The following is an 11,158-nucleotide window of genomic DNA, read 5'->3' on the forward strand; positions in this document are numbered from 1 at the left end:
ACGGACCCTCCCTCCACCTCAGTCTCCTCATCTGTAAAATGGGGGTGCTAGTAATACCTACCTCAGAAGGCAGTTGTGAAGCATAAACAAGCCCATGAGGTAAAGGGTCTAGCATAGGACTTGGGGTGGGACAGACAAGAGGTGGAAGGTAGAAATCTGCAGAGAGAGTTGGGCGGGGGGGGCACAGGCAAAAAGAGAAGGAAAGATGGAAGACCAGAAAGAGAAACCAACCAGTTGCTGAAGGCTGGCAGTTCTCTCTCCTGAAGTCTGGATGAGCCTGCCTCAGTGGGCTTCTCTCCCCACCCCACAAGCCAACCTGATGAAGGCACAGTGCTGGGGAGAGCGAGGGTGCTGGGCCTGCATAAAGGAAGCGCAGCACAAGGGACTTTGCAACCAAGAGAACGAGTCCCAGAATCAGGTGAGGGACCAGCTGGATGGGAAGGCCTTCCTAGGAAGGCTGTAAAACCCAGAAGCCATGAAAGGCAACCTTTAACATTGTAAAAGTTAAACTCTTTATGGCAAATAAAAGCCATGAATGAAACGAAAAGGAAAACAAATACAGGGATAAAAAAATTGAACAACACAAGTGACAAGGATCCAGTGTCCCTCATATACAAAGAGCTCTCACAATTCAATAAGAATAATCCAACTGAAAAATGGGCAATGGGTATAAAAAGCACAGGCGAATAAACATAGGAAAATATGCTCAACCTCACCCATAAGTTTTAGACTGCCAAATGAAGCCACATGAAGTGTTATGTTTCCACCTATAAGACTGGTGATTATTTTAACCAGAGTCAGTAAGGAGTGAGGAAGTAGACACCCTCAAACTATTGTTGAGAGCACACTGAAAGGGATTTTAGACAATAATTGGGCAGCATATTTAAAAAAAATCCTGAAGCACATTTCCCTGGACTCAGGAGTCTATCATCTGAAATGTGTTCTATGGAAATTCTCCCACCAGAGCTCAATAATGTGTGTAGAGATATTCACAGGATGTTGTTTGTAAAGGTGGACAAGTGAAAACAACCTCTGTACTCAGCAATTACAGGACTTGGTGATATCCATCATGGGATACAATTCAGAAAAAGAGGCAGCTCCACGTACTGAAATAGAATAGCCTTCCAGAAGTACTATTAAAGTGAAGAAAGAGGAGGAATGACACACAGGCGACACCAATTAGTTGGACATTACTAGTTAAAAGCCCGGATCCTAGGTGCACATCCCACCCGCTGTGTGACCCTGGGCAAGTTACTTAAAGTCTCTGAGCCTTGCCTTTCTCCGACTCAAAAACGGGAGCAATCATGGCCACTACCACATGGGTTGCGATGCAGATAAAATGAGTTAAAACAGTGCCTGGCACACCGTTACCATCCCCCATCCCCACCCTGCCCACTCTGGGTGATCGTTGTCCAGGCCTGGGGCTATCTTGGTCACAGCTGTGTCCCCAGCACTGCCTGGCATGCGGCCGGGAACAGAGCAGGGGAAGAGGGAGAGCTTGGTGAACCACCCAAGAAAGGGATGAATGAGGTCCCCACAGAAAGGCCTCCCTCCCCTTCCCTTTTCCTACATGAATATAGTCAGGCCTTAGGGAATCTCATTCTATAAAGGAATAAAAAATATAAAATAACCATTTCTGATTGTTCTGTACTAATAACTATAATTATCACTACTGCTCTATTCTTTTTATCGTTTTATTATTTTCTATTGTTATTACTCTTATTACTCTACAGTCTGTTTCTGTTATTACTCTATTATTTTGAAATTATTGTTCTATTATTTTTTCTATTGTTGTTATTATTACTCTCTATTTTTTATTATCCGCTATTAGGACTCCCACCAGTGTCTGCCTGAGCTGGGCGCAGGGCAGGTGGGGAGCCAGGCAGAGGTGGGCAGGGGGCAGGGGGGGTGGGCGCACCTGGGTAATGAGGAACTTGGTGAGGCGCTCGGGGAGCCGGCCCTTCTCACTGGAGAGGATCATCTCCAGCATGTCACCGTGTAGCTTCTCCATCACCACAAACACCTTCTCAGGTGTCTCAAACATGCAGTCCAGGTTCACGATCCCGGGGTGCCGCAGACTCTGGGGTGGGGATGAAGGGTAGGGTGGCAGTCAGGGTCCAGGTCGCCCATGAACTTGGGACCCCAGAGGCGAGCCATGGGAGCAGACGGATGACAAATAAGGATGTCCCCGGAGAGTCAGCCGCTCCTTCCCTGGGGTGCAGCACTGGGGGAGGTGGGAGGGGCTTCCCACAGACACAGACAGGACCACATCCCCACACCACCAGGTATCTAAAAGGATCTTTACATCATGAAGCTCTGTTGAAGGTCCAGGGTTGTTGGGGGGGGGGAGGGAGGGAGCAGAAGTCTGGAACAATGGGAAGGACCTTTGTCCATCTCTGTGTTGTAAATCCTCCTCCCTCTCCCCCCAAGCCCTGCCTGGCCTAACCCCATTTCTACCCCCCAGGTCCCCACCCAGCCTCCTCCCTGGGCTCCAGGTTCCAGGCCCACCACTTTCCACCCACCCTCCAGGGGCAGCCTGAGAGATCTTCCTAAAGTACACACTCAACCCTGTCCCCTTCTTGCTCAACATCTTTCCATGGCTCCCCAGTACCCTCAGGAGAAAATCCATAGGGTGTGACCCCACCCGCCTCCCTGGCCTCACCTCCCCCCACCTCCCCACACATAAACCATCTAGTAACCTCGAACTTCAAATTCCTAGAAGACTTCATGTTCCCTCTCACCTCTAGACCTTTCTTTGCACAAGCTGGTCCCTCTGCCCAGAATACCTTTCCACCCCTTCAGTCTCAACATGCATATTCCCTCCTCCAGGAAGCCTTCCCTGACCTCCCCCAGCCTGGGTCAGTTGGCCCCTGAGCCCGGTGGTCACCTGCAGAATGGCCACTTCGTTCCGAAGCTGGCTCTCCTGCTTGGTGGGGAAACGCAGTTTGTCAATGACCTTCACTGCCACGTCCCGGCCTGTCTTCCGGTGCTTTCCTGGGCAGGGGGTAGGGAGATTGGGGATGAAGGGAGCAAGACCTTCCAGTCCTGGTAAAAGGAACACCACCCACCACCACCACCAGAGAGACACAGGCATAGTTGAACAAAAGTGGGCAGAAGGCCATCAAGGTGGCTCCGAGGGGTTTCCAGGAGGCATGTGAGGGGTGGGGGGCCTTGGGAATAAAAGCTTTGGAGTGAAGAAGGTAAAAGACAAGAGCTCTGAGGAGGGAAGTCCATCACATGGGAAACTAGATTTATAACCAATCAGAATCTAGGAACTAGCTCTGTGGCCAATCAGAGTGAAGAATTCGCTCTCCCTATTAAGAAGGGGAGAAAGTCCATTGGCTTTTCCCAGTGAGAAAAGGAGAGCCTGCATCCATCTGCCTCGAGGATCTAGCTTTCTAAGTCAACCAGAACAGGAAGTGAGCACGCAGCCAATCACATCGGAAGGTCTGGGGCCCAGGAACCCCCAGGAACCCTCTGGATTAGCTCAGAAGCATCCATACCTCCATAGACCACTCCAAACTGCCCAGAGCCCAGCACCTCATCCGGGAAGATCTGATAGACAGTGGCGATGTCCTGCATGGTGGGGATGGGGAGGGTCAAGGGGGCAAAGGGAGATGGGGTGTTGGGGAGACTAGGGAGGGCAGGAGGCTGCGTGGGAGGCAGAGGACTTCCTTGGGACCATGGGGTGTGGGCAGGGTCTCACCACGTTCTCTTGGATCTGGCTATTGGACACGGAGATGCTCAGAGAAGCTTGTCCTGGGGAGAGGGAAGAGGTGGAGGTGAAGGAACCCCGGGCTCAGGATTATCTTCACCCAGAGACAGCCTCTGGAGCCACACCACCCGGACTCAAAACCAGGAGATCCTGTGAAGCTCTGGGCCACTGGCTTGTCCATTACGAACCTGTTTCCCCGTCTAGAGAATGGGGATAACAGGTGCTTCCTCCTAGGGCCAGTGGGAGAAGTAAACGAGATAGGCTGAGGGGGCTCAAGAAGTGTCACGAATGATTTCACTGAGCATTGTACCCCAAGATCTCAGGACCAAGGGAAGCCTGCTGATCCCATTTTATGGACGAGGTCACTGAGGCTCTGTCAGCGGGAAAGCCCAAACTGATTGCAACATACATCTCCCCCACCCACCGCCGAACTTGCCACCCTACCGCTCAACCAGAGCCAGACATTTCCTAAGTTCTGACCCTTCTGCCATTTGAACACCTGCCCCCTTCCCATTCCAGGCCTGGCTCCTCATCCTCCTGCGTGGTCTTCTCTGCCCCTGTTCTGTTGTCTCCTATTCACCAGCACAAACCTGAGTCTGTCCTTCCCCTGCTCCAAACTCTGCCATGGCTCCCCAGCACCCTCAGGAGGAAGCCCAAGCCCCTTCAATGGCCTCACAGGCACTGGTCCCTCATTTACCTCTTTAACTTCAACCCCCACCATGCCTGTTGTGTCCTCCCGACATCCTGGCCTCCTTGCTGGGCCTCAGATACAGCCAAGTCCCCTTCTATCTCCTGCCTTTGTACTTGCTGTTCCCTCTGCCAGGAACGTGCGTCCCTTCCGCTGGACTTAGTTAAATCCTCCTCCTCACTCAGTCTCAGCTCAAACTTCACTCCTGGGGCCACGTCACGTTCTACATTACACTTGTCATTCCTGCAGGATGATCTGATTAGTGTCTGTCACTTACACTGGATTATGAGCTCCAGAAGGCAGGAGCCTGGGACTTTCTGATCATCTTCTGCCTCTGCTTGAAATATTTCCCATCTGCATTCCCCTCTCTCAGCCCTCCTCAGCTTCCAGGTCTCAGCTCAGATGTTGCCGCATCCAGGAAGCCCTCCTAGATACCCAGACTGGATCATCTATCCCCTCTGAGCTCCCACAGCCCTCTGGTTCCCCTGTCCCAGCCCTGCCCACTCTGAGTTGTCACTGCTTGGAGACAGGTCTGTCTCCCTTACTGGACTGTGAGCCCTGTGAGGGCAGGTCCTGGGCTGTCTTGGTGACAGCTATGTCCCCAGCATTGCCCAGCACAGGATGGGGAAGATACTCAGTAAATATCTGAATGAAATACTCTGAACTCACAACTCTGGAGGAGTTGTCACCACCTGGGACAAGACTCAGAAAAGGGAAGTGACATGCCCAAGGCCACACATCAGGTCTGGGGCTTAATGGAGATTTGGACTCAGGCCAGCTGCGTCCGGAACTCACATTCTCCACTGTGCCATTCCCTGCCTTCTTCCTGGCTCTTCCCTTCCCTGGAACCCCACGCAAGCCCTCCCAGACCCATCCTCTCAGGGCGCAGGGTGGGGACTTACTGTGGGGTGTGTGGCCTGGGGCGCTGGGTGCGTCCTGGAGTATGACTGGCATCAGAGCCTGGCGGATGGCCGTTTCCCAGCCCCGGGCAGCCTCGGCCCCCTGCCCACTAGGCCCCCCTGGGGCCCCGCCGGGCGTCTCGCCCACAAAGTAGGTGACATTGGCAGTGACGAGCTCAAAGCAGTGGGGGTTGGTGCCTGGTGGCACAAGGCTGAAGTTCTGGGCGGGCTCCACGGTGAGGATTTCTGACAGTGGAATTTCCTGGCAGGACAAAGAACCAGCACCAGTGAGGATGCCAGGCAGACCCTGGGGCTCCCCATTTACTCAGAAGAGCATATAGAAGCAAGTATCTGTGGGAAAGGGCCTGATTTGCATAGAGTAGTCAGAAAAGGCCTCCTGGCAGAAGTTACACGAAGCAAGAGATCAGAAAGGTGGGCGCCTGGGGGGCTCAGTCGTTAAGTGTCTGCCTTCGGCTCAGGTCATGATCCCGGGGTCCTGGGATCGAGTCCCACATCGGGCTCCCTGCTCCGCGGGGAGTCTGCTTCTCCCTCTCCCACTCCCCCTGCTTGTGTTCCTGCTCTCGCCGTCTCACTCTCTGTCAAATAAATAAATAAAATCTTTAAAAAAATAAAATAAAAAAATAAAAATAAAAAGCTAAGATGAGGCCAGCTGGTGGGGGATGGCAGAAACAGCATGTGGGAAAGGCTGGTATTCAAGGGACATGTTCTATTCCCATCACACACAGGAGGTGTGCCAGGTTTGGTGAACAAATGAAATTAGGCCCTGAGGGGCCTCATGGGCCACAGAGAGGAAGCTGGGCTTTGTCTCCAGGGCCGTGGGGAATCATGGAAAGGTTCAGAGCAAGGCAGGGGGAGGTCTCTGGCTGTGTGCGGAGGGTGGACGGGAAAGGATGGGACTGAGACAGGAGACCAAAAAGGAGGCTGAGAGGGCGGGGGGGGGGGGGGGGGGGGAGGGGAGAGAAGGTGCAGGGTCTGTGTGGAGTGAAAAGAGCGTGCTTTGGAAAGTGTTGGAAGAGAAAGTATGTGTGTGGGGGGGCACATTTGCAGAAGGGGGAGAAAAGAATTAAAATAACGAAAGAATGAAACAGGGACAGACTGACACAGCTAATAAAAGCAGATGACAGAGACGTGGTGGGGACAGCATCCTAGTGTGGCCGAGAACACAGGAAGGATGAGAAGGCACCCCCCCATGGGAAGCTGCTCCAGAGCAGGTAACCCCGAAGCGTCCGAGTTTTATTTTAAGGGCAAAGGGAGGGTTCTGACGGTTTTCTCGGCTTCTCTGGCTGCTATGTGGGACAAGGCTGTGGGGGCAAGCGCAGAAGCAAGGACCCAGGAGGAGACGGCCCAGAGCACGGTGCGGCCATGGCGGGTGATGAGAGATACCGATAAATGATCCAATACTTCATTTTAAAGTAGTAATGGTAACAGGGAGCTCCACACAAGCCAGGCCCTAAGCTAACCGCTTCGCGGAGGTGATCGCTGAGTTAGGGCAGCAGCCCTGCGGCGAGGACTAGTCTTTGAGGCCTTTTACAGGTGCCAGACGGGAGGCGCAGAGAGGTGAGGTAAGCCGTCCGGGTTCCCCAGCTGGAAAGTGGTGGGGCCGGGCAGGCCCATTTTCTGATGACATGCAAGCAGGCGCAAGCAACTGGGAGAGGAGTGGGAGGAGGAGGTTGGGGGTGCTGGGGGCCGGAAGGCCCACCTTGTAGTATCTGTTGGTCGTGTTGTTCTGGAAGAGCGTGATGCACTTGCAGTCCAGGCGCCAATAGTGCCGCTTCCTCTGTTGGGAGAGGTGCTCCAGAAGGTGAGGTGGTCCGCCCTTGGCGCGGCTGGGGCTCCAGCTCTTCCCGGAGCCAAGCCCCGCCCCCAAGTCTCGCCCCGCCCCCAGAGGGCCACACCCCTTCCGTCTCTCATCACCCACCCCTCCAATTCTAGCTCCGCCTCCAGTAAGGCCCCGCCCATCCCTAACTCCAGCCCCACCCCCACCCCCACCTCGTTCCCTTCTCAAATTGATCCCGCCCCTCCCGCCTTAGCTCCGGCTCCACCCCACCTTGCCCCGCCCCATAACCCCTCTCCAACTTTAGGTCAGCCTCCAGCCACGCTCCTCTGCCCCTAAACCTGCCCCACCCCTATCTCCTACCTGCCCAGACCTGGCCTCGCCCCGTAAGCCCTCCCCCGCCTCCCTCCCAACTTCGCCCCACCTGGCCCCACCCTGTATCACACCCCCACTTAATTACCTCCAGTTAGGCCTCCAGCACCCCCTGATCCCATTCTCTATAATCTGAACCCCTCTCGCTCCCTACCCTAACTTCAGCTTCCCCGTTCCTGGTCCCACTCTTCCCCTGACCTTGTCCTTAGCCCCGCCTCTTCCCTGACTCCTGCCCTGCCCCTTCGCCCTCCCTTAGAACCCATCCCTCTAATTCTAGCTCCGCCTCCAGCCAGGCCCCGCCCACCACCACTCCACCAGCCCCGCCTCCTCAAGCGCAGCTTGCCCCTCCCCTAACTCTAGCTCCGCCCCACATAGCCCCCACCCCGCCCTCTCACCAGTGTGTCCTTGTTGCTGTAATGAACCACCCAACCCTCGCGCAGGGTGGTGCTAGATTTCCGCGTCGTGTGTCGCACCGACTGCACCACCCTCATTAGCGGGATGTACCCCAAGGAGCTGAGAGGGAGGGGGGGAGGAAGAGGCGAGAGGTTACAAGTGGAAAATACCCATAAGCACTTGGGGCTGCAGGGCGCATCCCTGGGCAGCCAGGAGTTGGGGTTTTTTGGGGCCATATTTCTGTGGTTTCCACATTTCCCATAATGAGGAAGGGGACTCTTGAGAAGGCCACATTACAAAGCTGGGTTCCGAAGTCAGGCTGCCTGGCAAATCACCTAAGCTCTGTGTATCTCGGTTTCTCCACCCAAAGGAGTTGCTGTGAGGAATGAAAACTTCTCTTAGGCGTTTAGCACAATGCTTGGCACCCAGTGGGCCTCCGATAAGTGCTAATCAGTACTGAGCCCAGTGACTGTGGATCCGGCTGTGTGACACGAGGCAAGCGACTCAACCTGTCTGTGCCTCACTGCCCTTTATCCCGTGCACATGCTATTATCACAGAGAGGAAATGAAGGCTGAGAGAGATTCACAGACTTGCTCAACTCCAGAACCAACCACCTCTTGATCCCTGCACTAAACAGGACTCGGTTGGCCTTGGCATTTCCCTTCGCCTCTCTGAGACTTGGTTTCCTCATCTGTGAAATAGGCTGCCTCTCCCAACACCCCCACCGCACCCAAGTCAATCAAGATCCAGCTCTGACACCCACTTATTCTGTTACTAAACACTCCAGGAAAGACCTGGCATACCCATCTCCCCTTTGGCCTGGTTTCCCATCCCCTTCCCCTTGGCCTCCCTGTTCCAGCCACACCAAGCTCAACGCTATTTCTGGAACATGCTTGGCCCTACCACAGGGCCTCTGCACCTGCTGTTCCCCTTGCTTGGTAGGGAACCAAGCTATCTTCCACGTCTCCTTTCCTCCCCTCCTTCAGATCTCTTCAAATGTCACCTCCTCAGAGAGGCTCCCTTTAATGACCCTAACTAAAATGGCATATCTTCATTTTCTGGCCCCTCTCATTGCTTTATTTTTATTTTTTTGGTAGCAATCATCAATACCTGATGCTATGGATGCATTTGTTTATTACCTGTCTCCCCAACTAGAGTGTCTGCTCTATGAGGCCAGAGAGTTTTCCTGGTTTGGTTCACAGCTGTGTGCTTGGAAGTCCTAGAACCCAGTAGGTGCTCATTAAGTGTCTACTGAAGCACCGTGGAAGTGGCTCACCCTCCTCCCCACGTTTATGTCTCCCTGGCCCTGTGGGGTGAAGTCTCAGCTCCTTTCTCTTAGTAATTACTGGCTGAAGCCCCTGAGCTTCTATCTTCTAACCTAGGAATGGGGATAGTGATTGTTATGGTCCTTCTGAGGATTTAGTTCAAAAACAAATACTTATACATCAATGATGGTTTCAATCCACATGTTATCCTTATTTATACATGTATTACTGTATTAATAGAATATACCAGTAACAGTGTATTAGTATTATTCTAAAACATATGCACAAAAGTGAAAACATCTAAAAGGTGAGATTAAAAGTAAAGAGAAATGGAAATGCCAATATTTGTCCCCATACTCCGGATCACCTCCCACCCTCCGCCCTTTGGGGATTCAAGAACAGAGTACCGGGGAGGATTCTCTCTCCATCTCCTCAGTGTTTACAACCCAGCAAGCACTTGACCCGCATGGTCTAATGGAATTCGAAAATCACCCCGTGAGACAGGTGCTGCTGTCATTGCCCCAGGAGGAAACTGAGGCGCAGGGAGATGTGACTCACCACGTAAGTGGCAGAGCTGGGACCTAGCCCTGGTGCTCTCAGCCTCCAGCGCCCCGGGCTCCCAAAACCCTGCTGCCTTCCTGCCTCCCGGACACACAGGCATTCCACACCCATGCCTGAAGCCAGGCCCCGTCCTAGGCACCTGGAGAATGGACCTGACCTGACCTCTACCCACTGGATCCTTGCCATCAAGCACTTGAGCTTTTATGCTAGTAGAACTGAATCAATATGAATCCCATTTATAATTTAAAAATGTAAAATTAAGCAGGTTGTTATTTTTCAGAGCTTCCATGCCAGAAGAGAGCCACTGCCCATCAGGTCCTTGGGGATGGTTTTCCCCTTCCCCATTTTACAGATGGGAAGACTAAGCCCCCGAAAGAGGAAGGGACTTGTTTAGGCCATACAAGTCAATCTGAGGCCAAAATGGCTAAAAGAAAGTGGGTAGTTTTCCTTCCTTTCTAAGATTTGAGTGCTCTGCGAGAAGAGCTAACACCCAGGCGCTATTTTAGGTACTTCATTCGTATTCATTCGCTTCGCCCTTACAACAATCCTCAAAGGTAGGTCCTACTTTAGCCCCATCTTACTGATTAAGAAACTGAGGGCCCAGAGAGGTTAATCTCCTGCCAAAGGCCATACAGCATTCTGGTTCCAGATTCCCACGTTCTTACTCTTTGCTCTGTCACTTTGCAACACAGACTGTTTCTGGAAGGGCCTGCCAGCTGCTGATCCCAGTGATGTCCTCGGAGAGAGGAGCTAAGCAGCTGGGAGGCAGCGAAGCAGGAGGGTTTGACTATCTACCTTTTGATTGACTGGATTAGCAGTTCCGAAAAAGAAATATACTCTAAATTAAAATCTGCTTCTATGTACTGTAAACTTTCTAAAAATGTACATTTTCCAGGAAAAAGGTAAAATTTAAAAACAAAGTGTGGGTGCCTGGGAAATTTACAAGGGGACATCGGCCCATTGTAGAGATAGGGCCTTGCCCGAAGGGTGCCCCGGGTACCTCTCGGCCTTGCCTCCCTCGCCTTCCTCCTCCTCACTGGCGTGGAGGGCGTTTTCCGAGTGGGAGCCTGGGATGACCCCGGAGTCGTCAGACTCATCCATGAGGGAGCTCTTGTCAGCCTCGCTGAAATCGGTGGCCTCCTCCATCGGCACATCTAGGGGGACGGGGGCATCAGAGGGGCCTCCGCCCAGTCCCGCACCCCCCCTTCCTGCTCAGCCCACAGCCTCTCACCTCCATTGATGAGTGCTTCCCCTAAGCAGTTGTTAGGGACGCGGGTGGCACAGCGCTTGTGACAGTTAAACTTGCAGTCTGGTATGAGGACAGGGAACGAGTGGACAGGTGGGAGGGGAGAGAGAGGTCCCCTGTAAGGGTTGAACCTTGACTCCTAACCCCCAGGCCCAAAGGATTTTGCTCTTGCGGTTTGGGGCAGGAAACCTAGCTGAACCTTCTCTGCTTGTCCATCTTTGAG

At 53.2% G+C, this 11,158-nt stretch overlaps 1 protein-coding gene across 2 annotated transcripts in view; it reads right to left on the reverse strand.

Annotated features, from left to right (window-relative positions):
* PRKD2 (protein kinase D2) overlaps positions 1-11,158 on the reverse strand; it is a 32,885-nt gene that overhangs the window by 9,575 nt on the left and 12,152 nt on the right. For both annotated transcript variants that reach the window (XM_028087838.2, XM_028087840.2), the window contains 9 exons: positions 10,921-10,998; positions 10,690-10,843; positions 7,865-7,982; positions 7,023-7,100; positions 5,306-5,564; positions 3,707-3,759; positions 3,504-3,576; positions 2,888-2,994; positions 1,919-2,080 (listed from right to left, as the gene is read on the reverse strand). In XM_028087838.2, coding sequence (XP_027943639.1) covers positions 1,919-2,080; positions 2,888-2,994; positions 3,504-3,576; positions 3,707-3,759; positions 5,306-5,564; positions 7,023-7,100; positions 7,865-7,982; positions 10,690-10,843; positions 10,921-10,998 — 1,082 coding nt within the window. The remainder of the gene's footprint in view (positions 1-1,918; positions 2,081-2,887; positions 2,995-3,503; positions 3,577-3,706; positions 3,760-5,305; positions 5,565-7,022; positions 7,101-7,864; positions 7,983-10,689; positions 10,844-10,920; positions 10,999-11,158) is intronic.

This window comes from Eumetopias jubatus, unplaced genomic scaffold (genome assembly GCF_037043125.1).
Source record: "Eumetopias jubatus isolate StellerSeaLion01/CBP00866 unplaced genomic scaffold, mEumJub1_p1.0 scaffold_10, whole genome shotgun sequence".
NCBI classification, from domain to species: domain Eukaryota; kingdom Metazoa; phylum Chordata; class Mammalia; order Carnivora; family Otariidae; genus Eumetopias; species Eumetopias jubatus.